The sequence below is a fragment of the Typopeltis vanoorti genome, chromosome 8 (assembly GCF_054136105.1).
Source record: "Typopeltis vanoorti isolate ZY-2024b chromosome 8, IOZ_Tvanoo_1.0, whole genome shotgun sequence".
Classification (NCBI taxonomy): Eukaryota; Metazoa; Arthropoda; class Arachnida; order Uropygi; family Thelyphonidae; genus Typopeltis; species Typopeltis vanoorti.
This window is the reverse complement of record NC_143556.1, coordinates 147,575,219-147,598,172: the sequence shown is the minus strand read 5'-3', so window position 1 is coordinate 147,598,172 and position 22,954 is coordinate 147,575,219. Positions and strand designations below refer to the sequence as shown.

General features: G+C 34.2%; 1 protein-coding gene across 3 annotated transcripts in view; it reads right to left on the bottom strand.

The window, feature by feature from the left end:
- The window catches only part of LOC150104415 (rho guanine nucleotide exchange factor 10-like), a 172,413-nt gene that overhangs the window by 82,649 nt on the left and 66,810 nt on the right, over positions 1–22,954 (bottom strand). For all 3 annotated transcript variants that reach the window (XM_090396364.1, XM_090396362.1, XM_090396363.1), the window contains exons 4-5: positions 15,059–15,233; positions 1,223–1,567 (exon numbers count right to left, since the gene is read on the bottom strand). In XM_090396364.1, coding sequence (XP_090252490.1) covers positions 1,223–1,567; positions 15,059–15,233 — 520 coding nt within the window. The remainder of the gene's footprint in view (positions 1–1,222; positions 1,568–15,058; positions 15,234–22,954) is intronic.

Sequence of the window (22,954 nt, the reverse complement as noted above, 5' to 3'; positions counted from 1 at the left end):
CCTCTTGCATGTGCTATTCGAGTACCGCAGATTGCAGTCCAAAAGCCTGCCAATATCCCAACTTGATACTGCTGAAGCAAGATACTCCCAAAAGAAATGCCAGAAAGACTTTCGTGTAAGACTCTTGACTGAATGTGTGACACAGCCTCTGTAAGTTCCATCCTTTTTATAATTTTTCTCTTATAATCTAGAAGATATGTTATGTATGGACTGTTAAGAATTAGTTTAATAGTCCATAAGAGAGTCAATTGGCATGTTAGAAGTTGATATTAAATTTGTAAAAATAACTTAGCAGAGAGTTGGCTAACCTCTTTGCGAGCAAACTAGAAGTTTAATAAGTTGAATTTGTAAGCAGAGAGTAAATAAGTTTTGGAGTTAAAGAGATTATTTAGTGTTGAAGTAAAAGGGTTCTAATTTTATGCTAAAGATTTTATAGATGGATAGAGAAAGCAATCTCCCTATTGTTTGATTCATGTATATTTCATACTAATGTAAATAAATGTGTTTTAATTATTTGTTAAAAGAATGCTGCCTGATCTTTTATTTTACAATGCACTGTTTCTAAAAATGATCGGACTTGTGAGAGGGAAACAACTAAGCCATTAAAAGTGCAGTTTAATTACTTAAGAATCACGACTGTTTATGTAAACTTTGTTGAAGGAATTTATGCTAGTAAGAGAGAGAGATCTACCGGACGTTTTATTGAGTCTTATGCCGAATATGGATATACTGGATCGAACAGTCTTACAAATAAATTTTCAAGTGTTCATAGGCATACGACTAGTAAATACGGAAGGTAGATAAACATAATATTCAGTAGAGTAAGTGAGAAAGGTTACAAGAGAGAATGTGCGCACTGCTAATTAGCAAAATTAGAATAAAGACAGAGTAAAGATATTACAAGAACACAACAGCAGACAGCATTTGTTACAGTATCATCCATTCCTCCACATGTTATGGAGGTGCACTTCACACTGGACTTTTGCAGTTCAATGTGAAGTGACACTATTATTTATGCCAGGAAAGTTCAAGAATCGCTCAGACAACATGAAATGAGTTCCAACTTTTTTTAAGTCTACAATTTTACAGTCAAGGGTAAAAAATAATAATTCCATACATCATTTACATTCATATTTCACTTTCCTTTGCCCTTTGAACTATTTCTGTAAAGTTAGTAAATCAAAATAAAAGGTAGTTACAAATATATAGAGAAATTACATACCATGTGGTCCACTACTACGAGGAGACAGAAGTGCAGAATCTGACTTCTGAGTTATTCTACTAGTCGTCTGTAATTTATCCTCTGCTGGTGGATGAGATAAGCCTACATATGATGAAGGGATGACTGACATAGCACTTCGAGGCTGTAAGCTAAGTAGCAATGACACTTGTCCTTGATGAGCATGATAGGCAACATTTGTACGACCAGTAATGATTGGAACACCTTCTAAACGAGGAAGATGCACTGTTAGTATCACTCCAACATTAGTACCTACCCAAAGAAGGCCTCTACTTGCCAAAAGACAAGTTACAGTGATTGTCCTGGGTGACTGGTCTTTCTGTTTTGCTGTAAAGAATGATTTTATACTTTTTTTTTAATTATTTATAAATGATGCATTTTTAAATTAAATACAGTAGACACCGCTTATTGTGATCACTTTGGGACGGTTGCTTTTCAATAATAATAACTGGCTGATAACATTAAGCAAAGGATATAAAAAATTGCATCATTTATTTCAATTTATTGTTATGAAGATTATTTAATTTAATTTATTGTTATAAACAACTTTTTAACAAGCAAAACATCAAATTTATTTAAAAAACTTATCTAGTGTTGTAAAGTGTTGTCTGCCATGTCTTTAAATATAATAGTTCATGAATAAATTGCTCATACTCATAATGCCTTTTAAAGTTTGTCACTCTATGTTGCACACTGTGACGAAGTATTCATAGTTTCTTGCGTCTGGGCATTGGTTGGAGGAGCTTCTAAAATTGTTCTTCTATACTTATATTAGGTTCACTTTCTTCTATTAGTTTAAAGTTCTCATCAGAAGCAGCTTGACATATTTCTGACACTGTCATTGTAGCTAGCCACCACTTCAACGTTATCAATATCCAACCAATTTTCAAATTCTTCTTTTGACATGCCATCTGGGGTTTTATTAAAAATTTCCCCAGGAGAATATTCAGCAATAATTTTTGGCAACTCATTCTTAATCCACCCATGAGCTGATAAAAAATCAGCACTTTTTTTCTTCACCATGAACACGCTTGTACACAATATTCTCTCGCTTTTTCCACCTGTTAAACCATCCATCAGTTATGGTGAAATTTTCTTTGCTCATTGTTTTTGAAAGTTCCTTTGTTTTCTGATGCATCAAAGGCCCATTAATCAAAGCATTCTTTTCACAAACATTACTAAACCAATATTTTAATGCTGATTAAATTTGAGTATCCTTACCAGATCGGACACTCTTCCGATGCATGTTCTCATTAGTAAGAGCTAAAGTTTCAATGTGTGATCTGTTTTTTTAAGATCTTACACAAGAGTGGTAGTGAAATTTTTAAATGTACAGCTGCACTAAGCAGACTCATTTTGGGCAACTTACCATAGCACTCCAAAATTCTTTGCTTTTCTTAAAGAAATACACCTTTACATTTTTTACTTGCTTCTGCCATAAATTCTGCCATGAGCACTTAAAGTCAAATTCACTTAGTGAAAGAGAGCACAAAATAAACTCGAAAAATCATAATTAGACTGTATTTATATCCCCCTGCATTTGCCCGCAAGATTCAAGATTTATAGAAGAATAAGATTAAAGGAAGATTAACAAAAAAGTCAGATTTCGACAAATGCTCTTTGTCAAATTTTCTCCTGATTAGCCCTTATTTCTTAGAATTCTGAGAAGCAAAAGGGTAAACATTTGAGGATTTTGATAACAATAACTGGAACTTTCCTTATTATAGATGAATAATTTTTAATTCATTTTAAATGGCATGTTTTGGGACTGAATGATTTTGATAACAATAGCCGATTGATAATATTATCCATGAAAACAATAAACAGATTCTACTGTATATACTTTTTCCATATGTGTTATTTAATTTAAAAAAAAAAAAGCAGAGGTGTTTTGAGTCAGCTAATTTATTCTGTAGATGGAAAGTTCACATTACATGTATATATATATATATATAAGTATGATTAAAAAAAAAAAGAATGAATTTATTACAAGTATAACATTGAAGCAAATGACTGAAAGTAGAAAAATTATTTCATACACAAATTTAGTACTTATTTTGTAATACATCTGCTATGCTTGCTAATAACTACACAAAAAATGCATCCAAAATCCCTAACAAATTAAAAACAGATGGGAAGGAGGTAATACTTTAACAAAAACTTCTGATTTTGTCCAGGTTTTAAAAATGGAGCCCTTCAAAGTTGAAGGCCATGCATTCAAAATAGATGGCATCATTATATTTCTTTGAGAAATTACTTAAAACAATTAGAAAAACTTTGAATGGATGCATATTTCAGTGACACACAGCAATCCTTGGTGAAAAAAAAAAATAGGATTGCAGCAGGGTTCTATGAATATTTTATCCACAAAAATGCAATGATCACACAAGATCCCTTCAATGATTTGTATCTGGAGAGAATTTATTGTGTAGTGTGATAACTAATTAGACCTGGATTTTATTTTCATGATCCAGTGGCAAAAGGTTTAACCATAACACATGAAAAAACAAACAACACAAAAAGGTAGCAACATTAGTAAAAATTACCTTGAAATGAAGTATGTGATCATTACTTTTTACCATTTTATTGAAGAATTCTAAAAAAATTTAAAAAATACTGTGGACCCCCCAACACACACACTGAAACAAGATTCATTTGCAAAGTTGGATTTAGTGTTTGCAATAATGGCATTGTCATAAAATGCAGCATTTCTACTAATTTTTCAATCTTATTTGGAAGATCTAGAAATCCACCAACTTCTCCCATTTCTTAAAACTTAACATCATTAAAGAGGAGGTCATTTGGGGATATATATATACATATATATATATATATATATATATATATATATATATTACAGTAGTGAACAAATTAATCCAAACAGGAGCCTGTGTAGCTCAGTGGATGTGGCGTTTGCACACCACGGTGCTTGACCGCATGAAGGAAGACTTCTCGGTTTCGAATCTAGTCGGAGACTAGAAGAAATTTTTCTAAGCTTTTTTTGACCGGTTCCTGAGTTAGTCAATCTCTGGCATGAGCAAGTGGGTTTTTTTTCTCCCGTAAACTCAAGAAAATCGACTGTAGAACCCACATTATTTAAGACATTAAATACGAGTGTTAGGGACCATGAGATGGCGGCACAGGTTGAGGTCTCTCTTCACTGCGTGCCACTTATTTAGTGATAGCCTTGGGCCAGCTATCTCTGATTGGGTACCAGTGGAGATCGAACTGCCCACTCAGTCTCCAAAAGTTAGACAGGGCTAAACAGCCTCGCCTACTCCCTATACACAGGAATAAAAAAACGTTAGCTGTTTTTTTTTTTTTTTACAAGCCATCAAATTTTTAGTTTGGTTTTTGTTTCAGTTCTGGTTTTAGATCACTATTCTGGTTGAGTGCTGAATGTTTTAACTGTCTCTATGATGTTTATTAATAATGTTGTTCCTTTTTTTAATAGTGTAAACAAGTTGACATTCACAGTGCTTTATTTATTTTGTGCAGCTATAAAATGGATACATCTCCAATAAAGCATTCAAAAATATGCACTCTTTCTCAGCACACATTCACGAGTCAAAGACAAATTGTCAATAAGTATGATGTTGGTTTGGGTACTATTAATATGATTTTAAAGAGGTTTAGGGAGATAGGTACCTTTTCTCCTGAGAGAAAAAGGAAAATATGGGCAAAAAAGGAAAACTACTTACTCAAGATCTTTTACTAGTTAAGAAAAACAAAATGAATCCAAGATGTAGACTTAAATAGAGACATAGCAGCTAGGGATTAATGTTTCTGACATGACAGTCTGTCAAAGACTGTTGAACTACCCACACACCAAAAAAGAAACAACTGTTGACGAAGGCCGTGCAGAAAGTTGGCAAAAGTTTACAAAGATTGGACTGTTGAGAAGTGGAAGGAGATCATATTCTCAGATAAGAGCAATTTCTTTGCCCAAGAAAAGTGACTATCCTATGTTTGCAAATCATCAGATGAAAAGACCTCTTCCACCACCTTCAACAACCTTCTAAACACCCAGCTAAAAAATGTTCTGGAGTTGTTTTACACATGATTGTCCAGGATTACTTGTGCTTGTTAATAGTATGATGAAAAGTGAAGAATGCATAAATATATTCTTTCTTTTAGTGTTACACGATGATCAGTATTCATTTTAGAAATTATGGACTTTACAACTGTGTTATAAATAACTCTTTTAATTTCCTGACATTTCGATCTTCATATTAAGATCATTATCTGGAGTATATACAAATATACAAGGACAAGCTGAGTTACATTATATACAGTAAGCTAAAGGAACAATGATTTGATTACCGGTTAATCTACTGGCATGACCTCTAGTGAAAAAAAAAATGACAAATTAATTAATTATTTAGAAACTACATCAAAACTAAATTCTATTTAAGATAACATGGGAAAATATTCTTTCTTGTAGATAGTCTTCTTTCAGTAACAATGATGTCCTATTTTTTTAACATTACAATTGTATTTTAGATTTAGGATTCTGGATTATCTAAAGTCAATGTTTACAGTTAACTCTTAGAGAGAAAGGTACCGTAGGTAGAATACATATTCTACCGTAGCAAAAGTTATAGGCATTAGCGAGACTTGGCTAACAGCTAGTTACAATGATAGGATGTGAAGAGTTTAGTATTTTCAGGGGAGATAGAATGAGGAAGGGGTACTGCTGATGGTAGTGGATGAATTGCAGCCAAAAGAGAATAGGCAGGGGGTGGGGGTGGCTGTGCACTTCAAGATGTCTGGTGTGAGATTAAGGCCAGTAAGACAAAATATAGTTGGTTGTTGCTATAGGCCAGGGAGTTTCACGGATGATCTGGCAGACATGCAGCAGCAAATTAGTACAACGAGTACATGTCGAAAGATTATTATGGGGGACTTATAGGCATCAGTTCCCCACTAATATGGGGATATAGACTAAAAGGAACAAAGATCACACATCTGGAAGGAAATGGAATTTATATGCCACTAGTCCCCTCCATCACATGCTACTTGAGGCAGCATGTGATGGAGGGGACTAGTGATGTGAATATTGGACTTGGTCAAAGAATCAGAAGAGCTATCCATAATCAAGATGACCACATTGCCTCCGGTTGGTGAAAGTGACTTGGGAGATTGTATAAAGAGGAATATTCTGCAAAGAAGGAGTATATGTGGAACTACAAGGCAGATGATTAGGACAAGCTTAAGAAGAGGCTTAAATATGTGCCATGGCATAAAACACTGAGGGTAAGGATGTTAGTAGTACATAGGAGATAGTTAAGGGTCATCTAGAGGAAGCAATATTAAATTGTACACCTCAGGTAAGGAGGGTTAATCAGATAGGAGTTATATAGATGAGTAATATCATAAGCATGAGCTGCAGAAGAAGAAAATGCTGGAGGTTATATAAAGAGAAAGGTGACCAGCAAACTCACAAACAGTACATGGCTCAGGCAAGAACAGTGGCAAAGCTTGGGGGGGGGGGTATGCCCAGGGCAGCACTTTTTGAAATTTTGCAGTTAATTCTAAAATAGTCTTGAGAACTCAGTTCCAAATATTGTAATACTGCTGCGAATTTTCCTCACAATTACTGTAAGTGTCGCTAGTTGTGAGAGGAGTTTTTCTAAATTAAAATCGATTAAGAATTACCTACATTACTATGAAATAGACTTCACCAATGTCATCGACGATTTTGCTAACAGAAAAACAAGAAAAATAATATTTTAGAATGTTAGAATTAAAGTTTTACTTCAAAAATAAACATAGTGTTTTAATTTATTTCCCTATATTTCCCTATCGTTTTGACTTTTTGTAGTATTTTTCGTGTGTATTGAGAGGGGAGGAAAACTGAGGGACTGCCCCGGGCGGCAAAAGCTCAATCTACACCACTGGGCAAGAAAGGTGACAAGCATGCCAAGGAATTGAAAATCAGATTATGAGAAGAATCTAGCCAAGCAGGTCAAAGGAAATCCTAACGTTCTTTTGTTATGTGTCAAGTAAAAGGAAGAATGACTTTTTTTTTTTTAAATTTTATTATTCGATGATATTATTACACCAGATCATAGAGATCAAATTCATGTATCTTATACAGCACCTTTTCTGGATTGTTATAAAGTTCACATTTGGAAATATTCATACAATTTAGTAAATGCATTGGCGATACTTCCTTGATGTTACACATTTTGCAGATGGGGAATACTTTTAAGCCCTTGCTAAACTTGATCGGTCTTATGTGGCCGGTCTTGATGCAAGAGATCATGGTAGTGGCACAGCGATTAAACTTGGAGTTCATGGTAGCTCCTGGTTTTTCTGCTGAATACCAGTGGTGAGTCATGTCTTGGAGAATAGTTCTTTTTATTCAAATTAAGGGGATATTAAATCCGACGTTGTTTTAAAATCGAATAAGAAACTCAAAGATTGGAATCGGAGAGTTTCATGTCGAATATAGTAAACTATAAAAGTATTGGCGATTACTAGCGTGAGCTAATGCAAGTAGTCCTAGTACGTAGTACAATCTCAGGCAACTCGTTGCAAAGGTGGGGAAAGTTCTGATCGCTAATCTTGGTATTTTCCATAATGTAAAAACACATTTCCTAGAAAATGTATGCTATTATTACATTATGATGAGAGGTCACTACCCAGACCGGTTTCAGCCTTTTTTGAGGCTTCATCAGTGAGTAGCTAGACCAAATAGATACCAAAGGGTATAGCGAAAAGAACTTATATACTCTGCTATACGAGTTGTCAAAGAGGTGCAACCATTAAGTTACTTAAATATAAAGAGCCAATAGGCTTCATTTAGGCGATATAAACATTAATGTTTATATCGCCGAAATGAAGCCTACTGGCTCTTTATATTTAAGTAGGTTTTATGTTTTCTGTTTGAGTGGTTTTAAAAAGATTGAAATCTGTGGTATCATTTGATGTTGTAGCCATTTTTGTTACTTCACCTGCAGTTTTATTTCCCTTTAATCCCACATGGGATGGAATCCACTGGAAAATTATTTCAGAATCCTTATGTAGTTCCCACAAAGATCCCACACCACCAATCTAGCTGATAAAATAAGCATGGAAACATCCCGTATACTAAATTCAAACAAAAAACTAAGCAACAACCTAAACAAAACGGAAAAACCGGCCCTCAAATCCCTAAAAAATAACCAGGACATTATAATCACAAAAGCAGATAAAGGGAATGCCATGGTCGTTTTAGACCGGACAACTTACATAAGGAAAAATGAACCATTTGGTATCGGACCACAACACCTACCAAATGGTAAACTACAACCCCACGAAACGTATCAAAAAGAAAACAACTGAATTAATTAAATCCGTTAACACACGGCCGGAAGAAATAACAAAAAAACTAATTCCCCATTATGCCTGCGAGTCAAAAATTTATGGCCTGCAAAATTACACAAAACAGACACACCACTACGTCCAATTGTTGAAGGAATTGATAGCCCAAATTACCACTTAGCCAAAAAATTAGTTGGCCACACTCAAGGAATTGGTAGGTCAGTCCCCTTCCTACATAAAAAATACACATTTCATAAACAAAATTAAAAACATTACACTCAATGACCAAGATTTATTAGTAAGCTTTGACATAACTTCCCTTTTCACCAATGTCCCGATCAATGATACTATCTTGCTCCTACAGAACATATTTCCACACGACATCACGGTCCTCTTTGCCCATGTACTCCACTCTGGATATTTCGTGTGGCAAACCAATTTTTACCTTCAAAAAGAGGGTAGTACAGCCAAGCCAAGGGTTCACCACTCCCCCTCCCCCATTGCTAACTTTTATATGTTAGACTTTGAGCAATGAGCTCTAGGGTCAGTGTCAGAAAGCCCAAAATTTGGCTCAGATACCATATTTTTGCCATTTGGCCCCACGACTGCGAAGCACTAAATACATTCCTTAGCCACCTGAACAAACAACACAAACGTATCCAATTCATCATTGAAACAGAAAAAAAACAACTCTCTTCTGTTCCTAAACATCTTTGTCACACATCTTCCCTCAGGCTATCTCTTCTTCTTAGTCTACTGCAAACTTACACACACAGGCCAGTACATATATAAAAATTCTTATCACCACCCAACCCAGATGCTAGGTGTCATAAGCATCCTTAAACACAGAGCTCAAACTATTTGTTCAAATGAACAAGCTCTAAACCAGGAATACAAGATCAACATATATTTATAATAAATGGATACAGTAAAAAAACTATTCACAAGATTTTCCACAGTGATACTAGTAAAAACAAAAAAGATTTCAAGAATGCTATTGCCATACTTTCTGTTAGAGGGATTTCTGAAAAAATAGACAGAACACTACACAAATACAACATCAAAACCACCTTTAACCCCCTGACAAAATTAAGACACCTACTCAGTTCTTCCAAAGATCCTCCTCCACATCTAGCCCACCCAGGGGTATACAAAATACAATGCCCATTTAACCTACCATACATAGGGGAAATAGGGCGAACCATCTCAATTAGGAAGGACGAACACAAACGACACATTAAATATCTTCAATTTTGGTAAAACCAGCCTTTCTGATCATGCACTCCAAACATACCACGGAATTGATTGGAACAATACCTAGTTCCTACACTGCACCAAAACCTGGTTCGAGAGGAAATTCAAAGAAGCATGTGAAATGCTCAAACATAACTCAAATCTGAACAAAAATGATGTCCTAACCATTCCAAGAAGTTGGAGGACCCATCTGCAACCTTTATAGTGTTACGATGTTGTTTTCTCTAAAAATCTTAATGATTTCTTTAATGTAATTTCCTTCCCTATACTGTGATATATCCCTTCCAGAAATTTCTAACCTTAAACTCCAAATCACCCTTTTGTAATTTCCCTAAGAAAGTGAAAATTAGCCACCAACTAGGAGTGAATTTAGACCTTCTTTCTGGGGCTGTCTCTTTTTCAGACGCTGACAAATTTGTTTTTTAAAGCTGCGCCAGTCAGAGTCCTAGGACAGAAGAATCCTTGTTCAGAGAGACCTTCCCAGAATCTTAACACCTATCTTACTAACATTCTAAATTCCCTCACATAGGTTCAGATTTTATGAGTGGTAAGTTGGTCTCTTGCTCAGGCAAGACTCAGGTTTACATAACAAAACATGTTTATTAGGATTTTAGAGTACTTACAATTAGATTCAAATACACACAAGAATTTAATCAATTAAACACTAAATCAAACTGGCGAATACAAGTGAACATTCTAATAAATAACGAACAACTCTAGCCTTTAAGTTAATCAATATCTGATTTGAATACAAAACTTCAAATCAGATTCTATCTACAATTCTAGCTTCTCACATTAATTTGGTCACATGCATGAGCATAAATTTTCAGACAACCAGTCTAATGAAAACACCAACCAATTGCTAATCATATTAGTCACTCAAAGTTCCCTAAGTATTTGTCCATAATTTTCTTTCCATTAGAAACTGACTCGTCTTTCCTTCTAATACTATTGGAAAATAAGTAAGAAAGTTCTGTATGTTACCATCAATGTGTCTGATTACCATCTCTGCATGGTCTGTCTTCCTTTGTTGGATAAGACTCTGCACTTCCATCAGTTTGCGTCCACGTGGAGGTCATGTTGTTCATCCGATAAGCTTTTTTCTGCACTTAGCAATGCTAGCATTCATCTCAGTCTTTTGTGGGTCACTATGGTCATCGTTCCCGCCTTTGGAAAATAACTTTCCGCTGCCTCATTCCGGTAGGACTTCTATCGACGGTCCGAAACAGTGGATGCCAACATCTTGCGTACTGCCCATCCAGTACCCATCAAGCATTCACAGGGGAGAGCTTGCCGTCTGACATCTTAGCACTTTCTTCTATTGGTCAGCAACCTCAGGTCCAAGCGAGAACAGGAATAAAACTCAAGAGAGCTTGAAGCACGCATGAATCCTCATTTTTCAATATAAGATGATGGTGATGTACAACAGAATAACAATGAAATGAAATGAAGAGACAGCAAGAAACTTTGGACATGTATAAGGGACATTATACAGGAGTGTATAAGAATTACCAAAAATATCGCATTAGAGAAGTCGATGTAATATGCTTGAAAAATGGCACATAACATCAGTATAGTGTATGATCCTCTCAAATGGCTAAGTTGACAATATTGGACCACACTCAATATATATATATATAAGATTCTGTGGCAACAAATCTCACTCATTCACCAGAGCAGACCTCAGCTCACCAAGTGACTGAGCTATGTCTGTTGGCACACAGTGCAATGCCTAATGTGTCCTCCACACATGTTCAATTGGATTTTAAGCCTGGTGATTGTGTTGGCTATGGCAGATATCTACAGTTTCAAGGCACTCTTCAAATGTATGGGCAGTGGCACTGTTATGGATTAAAAGAAAATCTAGCCAAACACAACTCTATAAAGTCACACATAGGGTGAGGATCTGTTCTTAGTATCTCCATGCAGTTAGTGTATCCCCTTTCAAAACAAGAAGAGGAGTACAACTTTTGATCATTATTCAAGCACACACGAGAACACTGCCTCTGCTATAAATGTCCCTTCCTGTGATGGAGGGATGATACCATATTCCTTTTTCTCTCTAGATCAAACACAGTCTAGAATTCATTTGTAGACTAAAACAGGACTCACCAGAGAACAGAACTGTACCCCATTTGTTAGGACTCCCAGTTACATGTTAATGGCACCTGTTTTGTTGAGTCATGTGGTGATTAACAGAATACACACCACTGACTTCTTTGCACAGAGTCCACTTGAACTGAACTTTCTTAAAGCAGTCCGGTTGAAAATGTTTTCACGTGAGGCTGCAGCAATCCCAAGAGACAGTTAGTGACCAGACATTGTAGGGTTCAGTCTTGCTGTTAGAGCTAGATAGTTGGTGAAGCATTCGGGAGACCGTGTCAGTTCTTCTTGTAATGGTTCCTATCTTTTGAAACTGTGTCTATAGTGCAGAGATGATACTTTGGGATACATTAGGTAAACATGCCACCTTCTCTGCAACTTTCTGCCTTCAGGACATCCGATGGCCTGACATTTCAAAGGATCATCTAAACCAGTGATGAGCAACCTTTGTTCTTCAGTAGGCAACAATTGAAAACCTAATATTCCATACAGGATGCAACGAACACAATATTAAATACTTTAATATATTAATCAAAAAATTTTAATTCATAGGGTGGAATTTGTTATTTTCAACATGAATTTACAATGAAAAGTTTTTTTAATTTGATTTACATTTTATTAGTAATACTTTCAATATATACACAGGCATATTATGTACATAATTTTTTTTAATCAAAAGAAATTAAAAAGTTGATAAAATTTAATTAATGAGAAATTTGGTTCTGTTTCTCATCGACAAGCCTTTCAATATTAATTCAGGTATGTATGAAATTGCAACTATAATACAATTTTTTAGTTGTTCATCATCATCAAGGCAATTTTGACGATCATTGTTTACAATTTTTATTTTTGAAAAGAGTTGTTCACACAGATAAGTACTACCAAATAAACTCATTATTTGCCTGGAATGGGTAGCAACAATGGAAATTTATCAGTTGAAAAGTAACTCTTATAAAAGCTAATAAGACTAACATTTGGAAACTTATTTTGTAGTTCAGCTTTGCAAATCAATTATTTCCATTTGAAATTCTTTGGGAAACCTTTCAACATCTATATTAAAGGGTGATGAGAAAATATCAAAATTAGTTTAATTTTCATGTAAGTTTTTGGACTGTGAACTGAATTCTTCTTGTAGTTTCTGTATTTCCTCTGCACATTTTTTCATTTCAGTAAATTTTCTTTTCTCAAAATTGAAAAATGAGTCATATTATTAGATTTCAGTTGTCGGTTCCGAATTTTTAGTTTATTTTCAAAGGCTTTTATTTAATCGAACATTTCATTAATAAGTTTGTTCTGTGCTTGAAGATTAACATTTAATTTGTTCAAATGTTGAGTAATGTCAATACAAAATGCAAAGTTACACATCCAGTCTTTGTTATTAAATTCTGGAAACAGGTTGACTTTCATCTCCAAGAATAACTGAATTCCTCTCTTCAAATTGTAAACACGTTTAAGCATTGTGCTGCGACTTAACCATCGAAGCTCAGTTTAAAAAGGATATTGCCATCGCTTTCCATATCTCTCAAAAATTCTTTAAATTCGTGATGATTCAGTTCTCGAGATCTAATAAAATTTACAATTATAATGATCGGTGGAACAACATTCAATATTTTCAAAACTTTTGCACTCAAATTTTCTTGGTGCAAAATGCAGTGAGAAATAATTATTTTGCATCCTGTTAATCTTTTTATGTCTCTGGATAATAATCCCGATAGACTAACATTCATACTAGACATGGCTCAAGCTCCATCTGTTGTTATACTGACAATCTTTTCTAGTGGGATATTTAATTGATTAAGAACAGTTTTCAGTTTCCTGTATATATCTTTTCTGGTAGTAGTTCTTTCAATGGAACTAAAGATGCAAATTCTTCGATGATGTTAAAACTAGAATCTGTTCATCTCAAAAAAGACAGCAAGTTGTGCCATATCACTAATATCACAATTTTCATCCAAAGCCAAAGAAATTATTACTATTATTATTATTACGTGACACCTCCAGGGAGGATATCCACTGCACAACTCTCCGTCTCCACCACTCAATCCACCAACGAACCGCAACTACACCAATGCCATCTACTGCCCACCGCCACCACTAGTATTTTCACAGATGATCACAAACATCCATGCCGACAATGGGATTTGAACCTGCAGCCTTTTGGCTGGAGAGTGAATATGCCACCCACTTGGCCAACCAGGCTGGAAAATTTATTCTAACTTAGAAATACGTCCCTGCAAAATTTCCTGAATACTTTGCGAAAGATTGTCAATCCTTCTTGTGACAAGCTGATTTTCGAAATTATGTTCATCAGGGAAAGCAGCATCATCTGCTACCGCTAGTAAGCATTCTTTTACTATTTCTCCATTAGAGAATGATTTCATTCTTTTTGCCAAAATTTGACTAACAATGTAGCTTGCACAAACTGCAGTATCTGCGGTTAATGAAGCAGTTCAAAATACATTTTGCCATTATTTAAGATTTTTTTTTAATAAGTTCATTCTGCTAATAAGTTCAGTTGTTGTTTACAACTTATTTTAACATTAGTATGTCAAAATTTTTTTATGTTGAGCCCACACACAAGAGGGTATGTTAAGTATGTCAATGAATGACATCTTGGCAATCTCGATGTGACCATAAGACCACTACACTCAATAAAACTCCGGAGTGCTTTTAGACTCTTTTCAAGGCAATTTATTTATATTTAGAAATATTATATTAATTTATAGTATAATAAGTGAAAAAACTTTCAACATTTATATTGAAAGAATTTTCAGGTTGTCAATTAATTTTACAATTATATTTATAGAGGAAAAAACTAACAGATAAAAAAAAAAAATCCAATTTTGACCTGCACAATATTCTTTTAACATGTTTTATCCAGCCCCTTAGAAGGTATCTTGTTAGGACATTAGTTCAGTTTCAGTTATGATTGGAATTGTTTCCATAACAGTCTAATTGAGTCCCATGTGTCAATATAGCTGTAAATTATGCTCTGATGATGATGGTTAGAAAACCAGTGAAATATTAGCAAGGTGTTGTTTATACCATGAAGTAATATTATGAATAACTGCAAGCACTCAAGCCTTTCTATACACTAGCAAAAAAATAAAACACAAAGAGAATTTAAAAAAAAAAAAAAAAAAAAAAGCTTACTTGAAAGTAACCGATTAACATTTGAAGCAACATTAATTTCTTGTAAGTGACGGAACGTCTCTGTGTGATATAAACAGATAGTAGCAGAATTGCGAAGTGATATCCACAGTCCAGTTCCTGAATGTGCCAGAAGAAAAGCATGTCCATCGTTTTCATGCTGTACTATATAATTTCTCTGGGAAAAAAACAAACAAATAAAAAACCCTTAGACACAAAGAAAAAAAAATCTCTCAAAGCAGATTTAGGACTAATAATTTAGATACAATGTAACATTTTTAATCAGCCAATTCAATTTGATAATTTAATCTGAAAAGCAATAAAAACAATGGCTCAAAAAAGAGCACAACAGCAAGGTAATGTTATAAGCTGTACAAGGTTTAAAGTTGCCAGTTGGATTTCAAAATAATTTAAACATTACTTTCTTGCATATTTTAATGTTCACACAAATTAATTAAGCATTCAGGTTAAGAGCTATTCTATACAAAAATACAATATGCCTTGCTAATTTATAGTCAACTCTTACTATAGCAAATACCATTATTAAAAAATTCACTAGCTACAACAGGGTACTCAAAAGTCCCAACCCAATCTCCATAGGCACAATGCTCTATTGAATTTCTTTTAAAATAGCAAACTATTAAATATAAAAAAAAAAAATGTTCCTGTGTTCTCATGAGTTTACTATAGTGAGTGTTGATTATATTATTATTGCTATTATAACTAGACTAGAAGTATTTTATTTTAAATATTCCCAGTTTTACAGTTAGTGTTTTTGACTCATTTTTCTCCTTCCATATACAGTGGTACCTTGACTTACAAACTTAAATCATTCCTGACCGTGGTTCGTATCTTGAAACCCAATTTTCCATTATATCTTACGGGAAATCAATTAATCTGTTCCCAGATTCAAAAATTAAAAAATAAATAAAATAAAATTCTAAAAATAAAAAAAAAATTTCTTAACTAAATGAAGAAAATGCAAAGAAATGGAGGAGTGAGAAGGAGCATTTTTACACTATAAATATGCATTTTGTATATCATTACTTATTAATTTTTATTTATGAAATCTTTGGTTTTACATGATTAGTATGAAAATCATCTTCCGTTACATTATAAAAAAAAAATCAATTTTCTTGTGACTGGTTTTGTGGTTCAGGAGTTTTCAATTTGTTGCCATCAGTTGCTTCTTTTCGTCTTTTAGGTGAGGGAGGTTTAAAAAACCTATCCAACATTGATTGAATCTGTCATTTTCTTAACATCCATCATTGAAGATATTGGTGACTCTGATTTGGATTCCACTTGTTAACCAATTCTTGCAATTCACCCCAGTGCTGCAAGATATTTTTTAAGTCACTTGTTGGAATTGCTCTCTTTTTGTTGCTGTCTTCTTCTTCATCCTCTGAAGACATTTGCTCTTCCTTCTCATCCCTTTCTTTTTCCTGCTCTCTACTTAACTCCTGTAGCTCTTCAGTGGTCAGCTCAACATTGTGCTCATCTATCTGCTTCATCAACTTCCAAATGCATGGTCTTGCCCAGGGAGACAACTGTATCTACAATGTCAATTTCACTTTCAGGTCCTCTCAATGCAGTTCCTCGGACACAGTCGGGCCATAACTTTTTCCAGGCTGATTTTAGAGTTCCCACAGGAACATCTTCCCATGCCTGACTAATAAGACACAAACAATGAAGAATATTGAAGTGATTCTTCCAGAATTCCCTGAGGGTTAATTCTGTGTAGGTGATAACTTCGAAACATCTTTGGAAAAGAGCTTCGGTATAAAGCTTTTTGAAGTTGGAAATAACATATTGATCCAATGGTTGTAGGAGTGGTTGATATTAGAAGGCAAGAACTTAATTTTGATGAAATTAAACTCGTCATCCAAATCTTCTTCCAACTGTGGTGGATGTGCTGGAGCATTGTCCATTATAAGAAGAAGTTTCTCAGGCAGACTTGTAGATATCGTTTCACTGTGGGAGCAAAGACTGCTGTTATCCACTCACAGAAGAATTGCCCGGTTACCCAGGCTCTGCTGTTATCTCTCCACCTATAATGCTGAGTTTGTGCCTGTTAACTTTCTCCTTTTTAAAGACTCTAGAATTTTCAGAGTGGTAAACCAAGAGCGGTTTTATCTTCAAGTCACCACTGGCATTGGCACAAAAAAGCAGAGTTAGTCTGTCTTTCATTGGCTTGTATCCTGGCAATGCCATTTCCTCCTTAGTGATGAATGTTCTCTTAGGCATTTTTTTCCAGAAAAGCCCAGTTTCATCACAGCTGAAAACTTGTTCTGGTCTGTAACCTTCTGACTCCATCAGTTTCTGAAATTCCTTCACGAACCTTTCAGCAGCTTCTTTGTCAGCACTAGCACCTTCTCTATGTGCTAGTGCTGACACTATGGATACCGGTTCTATTCCTGAATTTCTCAAACCATCCTTTGCTACTTTAAATTCTTTGCCAACGTCTTTGCTACTGCTAGTGGATGGCAAGTTCTGTGAAAGATCTTTGTAAATAGTTTGAGCTTGTACACAGATCATGTTTTGAGATACATTATCTCCTTTCGGTTGCATGTCATTAATCCAGATGAGTAGTAAATTTTCCATTTCTTACAGGACTTTATTTCTTTCAGATGACATGACAGATACTTCTTTGGCCACATCCAGTTCCTTATAAAAATCTGCTTTCTTGACAATTGTAGCTATGGTGGATTTAGACAAGTCATATTGCTTGCGCAAATCACTTTGCCTGACTCCTTTCTCATATTTTACCACAATCTAATTCTTAATTTCTATTGTGATTTTCTTATTCTCTTCTTTCTTAGTTTTCTTTGGCCCCATGTTGAAAATAATATGCTGATCAGTGAAATGATGCTTATCTGGTAGACTATTCAGAAAATAAAAGTGAAGTTCTCATATTTTACCACAATCTAATTCTTAATTTCTATTGTGATTTTCTTATTCTCTTCTTTCTTAGTTTTCTTTGGCCCCATGTTGAAAATAATATGCTGATCAGTGAAATGATGCTTATCTGGTAGATTATTCAGAAAATAAATGTGAAGCTACAATAAAATACAACATTTATAAAAAGAAATACATACAGTACACGAAAAAGCAAATACATGCAGCGTTCGTCATATTTCAGATAAGATGTAGTAACAACAATCATTACACTATAGACAGTTCAGTGTGCACTCAGCTAAATGTGCATAAAAAAGTTAAAAAAAAAGCAGGACATAAAACAGGCTTTAGTTCATTTGAAAAGAAAAGCATCATGGTTCATATCTCGAGGGCAAAATGGGTGAAAAAAGTTCATATGTCAAGCGGTTTGTAAGTCGAGGCACCACTGTAGTTGATTCTCGGTATAGCAAAAACCACTATAACATCTCAACTTCAATGTTGTGATAAAAGACATTAGATATAGCAAACCATCAACTAAACTATTCCAGTGGCCCCTTATTAGTTTTCCTTACGAGCAATACTTACTACATTGCACTTCAAGTCTGTTTTTGATGAGTGTTCTCTGGATTGGGCTATCTGCTCATGTTCCAATGAGAGTTTAAAATCAGTTCCTCCTAATGTGACCCTATTCTTAACAGTAAAAGTAGTAAGATTAGATGTATTGGTAAATGATATACATGGTATCTTTTATATTGGTATTGATCACTAGCAAGTTGTTTAGTGCATCATCATTGTTAGGGAGGTGCATCAGTGATTATCTTCAGCAACTTCTGATGTGAGCAAATAATATTAGTATTACCAAGCCTCCATGAAGTTCGAAGACTGATTGCAGGAGCTGACTACTCACCTCTTGCTCCAACTATGCATTCCACTCATTCACCACCTGCCATGTAAAAAAAACTCTTTATCACCTCCTTACCAAACATGACCTTTGTATAATTTCCAGGTACATCTCTTCTTGTACTCCCATCATCCATTACAATAATTCCTTTATATCTATTTATCACCAAGATAGCCAAGTGATCAGATCTGTGCACAGAAATTCAAATGAGATCTAATTAGTGCCTTATACAGTGAAAGTATCACCTCTTTATCTGTACTTGTGAGGATTCTTCATATTTTAGATTTTCTCTTTTATATAGTAGCACTATTTTTCCATCTTTTCATTATTCTGGGACTGTTCCTGTTACCAGATTTCTGTTGAACAACCAAGTTAGTGGTAGCCCATCTCATCCCACAGATTTATTAACATTAAGGTTGCTTAATATCTTAAATACCTCCCATCCCAGTCAGTTTTCTATTCTCCTCCTGACCGTTATTTACATTGCTCCTAACCCTCTTTACATGTACTAGCAAAATACTCACTGACAATTTCAACCAAAGGCAGTCTTCCATGTTCACCCTTTCATTTAATGGCAAAATAAATGTAGAATTCTCTGGAGTTTTTGCTTTATTGCTTCAGCCAATCTCTTTTCATATGCCAATTTATCCATCCTCACTATACCTGTTCTTCAAAGTCAGCTTTTGTGATGATGAGTGCTGAGAGTGTATGCTTATCATGTTAAGATTTATCTGAGATAATGATGAATTTCTGAAGGAATGCTTGAAACTATCATTTAGCCAGTGTTTGTGCTGTTGTTTAGCTACTTTCAGTATTAGGGTCTCTTTAACAAGTACAAAGGCTTATGTGTTGGTAATACATATTAGTTTATTTAATGATATTGATTCACAACACAGAATGATAAGACAATGAATATTTAATAGCTGATATTTTGTGGGAGTAACGGTGGGTCTAGTTTAAATTAAAAAAAAAAAAATAATAACAATAAAAAATAGTCCTACCGTTATACCAAACTATTGTTGTTTCGTGTAATGTGACAAACTGATCTTGTGCTCTGAAGATGCTGGATATAATACCAGCAAAATATCAGCTAAGTTAATCAATATTTATTTTCTTATTATTCTATGCTGTGAATCAATAGCAAATTGCTTCCAATTTTAAGGCACTGTTTGTGTCCTATATCACACTTGTATATCATTCTGTGTAACACAAAGATTATTATTATTATTTTATTTATTTATTTATTTTTATATATTATAAATTTTGCACTGAAGAAAGAACTTTACAAGAGGTTTTTTTTTTTAAATTAATTAATTTTTTTAAACCAGAGAAAAATGTTTGTAGTTACGTTGGTTACTGAAGTACACCTAAACTTCTTTTTACGCGATAGATACGTTCCTAAAAATTACGCGTAAACAGAATTCGCGTAAAAAGAACTACTGACTCCATAGAAAAAGTGAAGATTCGTTCCAAACCTGAAATATAAGCAAAATAATGAAAAAAAAACAAGCATTAAATTCGTTAGGATCATAAGATTTTTATTTACATTTCATGGAGAACACACATACACATAATGAATTTTAATAACTTTAAAAAAAAAACATTCATTTCAGTTGTTTGCTAAGGATTTTATAAAAAATTGTTATTCGATATCAGTTTCTGACAATAAATGCGAAAGCTTTAGTTTTCGTGAGACTGTAATAGTAATGGTATTATCGTCATCGACTTCTGCCTCAACTTGTGGAATTATTCTTGTCATGTCTTGAACAAAAGTACTACTGGTTGTTTCAATAGTTTTAGGCATGAACTCGGTTATTAATCACTGTGGTGATGCTTTATATAAGTCGCAATATAATTCTCTCTATGAAGACATTAACAACTTAAGCTCATATGAAAACTTCCCAGCACATTCTTCATTTGGATCATGTTGGGCAAAATAATTGCCTAAATTACTGGCCAGTTTAAGACCTTTTTTAATTATATCAGCAGTAAAAGTAGGATTATCTTGATTATTATTATTAACTTCTTCTCTTTCAGGAGTCTTAGAAACAATCTTCACAATTTCGTCTTCACAAAGAGGTTTATCAATTAATAATTCTTCAATATCTGCCGACGTAAGATCATCGAATCCTTCTCCGCCAATTTCACATGCCAAACTTATTATATTGGGGAATTCTGCAGTATGATTGAGGGGAACAGGAGCATTCTCTTTAACACATGTGGGTCAAATAGCTTTCCAGCATGCATTCATAGTTTCTGGTCTTAATTCAGATAACGATAATCGAACCTGATCAATACAATCCATAATTGAAATTTTTTTCCACACATCCATAACTGACAGTGTTTCATCATCATTTGGCTTGTTCAAAAAGTACTGAAATGTTCGTCTGACATAATGTTTTAAAAGTTGCAATTATACCCTGATCTAGAGGTATTGGGTGGCAGAAAAAAAAAATCGCACATCTGGTTGTTCTATGGCAGGATGACGGGGTGCATTATCAAGAATCAAAAGCAATTTAAATTCAATGTCCTTGTCATTCAAATAACGTCTAACTTTTGGCACAAAATGTTTGTGGAACCATTCAGTGAAAATATCCATGGTTACCCAAGTTTTTTTGTTGGCAATTCAATGAACTGACAATTTTTGAAAATCTATGCCTTTCATTGGCCGTGGTCTTAATGGTCAATTTATGAGCAGTGGTTTTAACATCCGATCTCCTAAAGCGTTCGAACAAAATAGGAGTATAATAATTTTCAACAAAAAAAAAAAAAAAAAAAGGAATGTTATGCGATCCTTTGCTGCTTTGAACCCACAACCATTTTTTACATTTTTGATATGTAAGTTCTGTTTGGCATTCTTTTCCAGAAAAGCCCGGTTTCATTCATATTCCGAACTCGTTCATGAGTGTAACCTCCATCTTCAATTATTTTAGCAAGTTTCTGTGGAAATGCTTTAGCAGCTGTTTTATCAGCAGAAGCTGTTTCACCTTTAATTTTTATATTATGAAAAGCATGTCTTTTAATAAACTTAGCCAACCAACCATTGCATGCATGAAATTCATAATTTTTCCTCGATTGAGATGAAGATGAAGATCTGGCTGCAGTTTTTTAATCTGTTCATAAAATCTCAATGCTGATTGCTTGATGGAATTTCTGTCAACTGGCATTCTTTTTTGTACATTATCTTCTATCCACATCACTAAAGCTTTTTCGGCCCTTTTCTAGAACAACATTTCTTGTGTATGATGATAATTTTGCACTCGATTTTGTACCAGAACATACCGCTTTTCTAATAGCCTCTTCATTTTTCTTTATAGATCTGACAGTTGATTCACAGACTCCAAAATACTTACCCACAGCCGTCCCACCTTCCCCAGTTTGAAGACGATCTAAAATTTGAATTTTTATATCCAAGGAAACGCTTTCCTTTTCTTTTTTTTTTTTGGTTATCGGCAGCATCGTGTGAGGGCTGGATTAAAATCTTTGGTTAATGAAATGAAAGTTTGAAAATTACATATAGCTTATCATTTATTATTTCTTGGCAAAATTATTAATTTTATAACACAATTTTTATTTTGATTTCATTTAAAAAAAATGCAAATGCAAAAAATGCAGTAACTGTATTGTCTACTCAAACTCCAAATTCAAACTGCTAAGAACTGCTTTTTTTATGCGCAGTCAGTCTTTTATTGACTGACAATACTTTGAAACAAAAACTGACAATTTTTGAAAATCTATGCCTTTCATTGGCCGTGGTCTTAATGGTCAATTTATGAGCAGTGGTTTTAACATCCGATCTCCTAAAGCGTTCGAACAAAATAGGAGTATAATAATTTTCAACAAAAAAAAAAAAAAAAAAAAAGGAATGTTATGCGATCCTTTGCTGCTTTGAACCCACAACCATTTTTTACATTTTTGATATGTAAGTTCTGTTTGGCATTCTTTTCCAGAAAAGCCCGGTTTCATTCATATTCCGAACTCGTTCATGAGTGTAACCTCCATCTTCAATTATTTTAGCAAGTTTCTGTGGAAATGCTTTAGCAGCTGTTTTATCAGCAGAAGCTGTTTCACCTTTAATTTTTATATTATGAAAAGCATGTCTT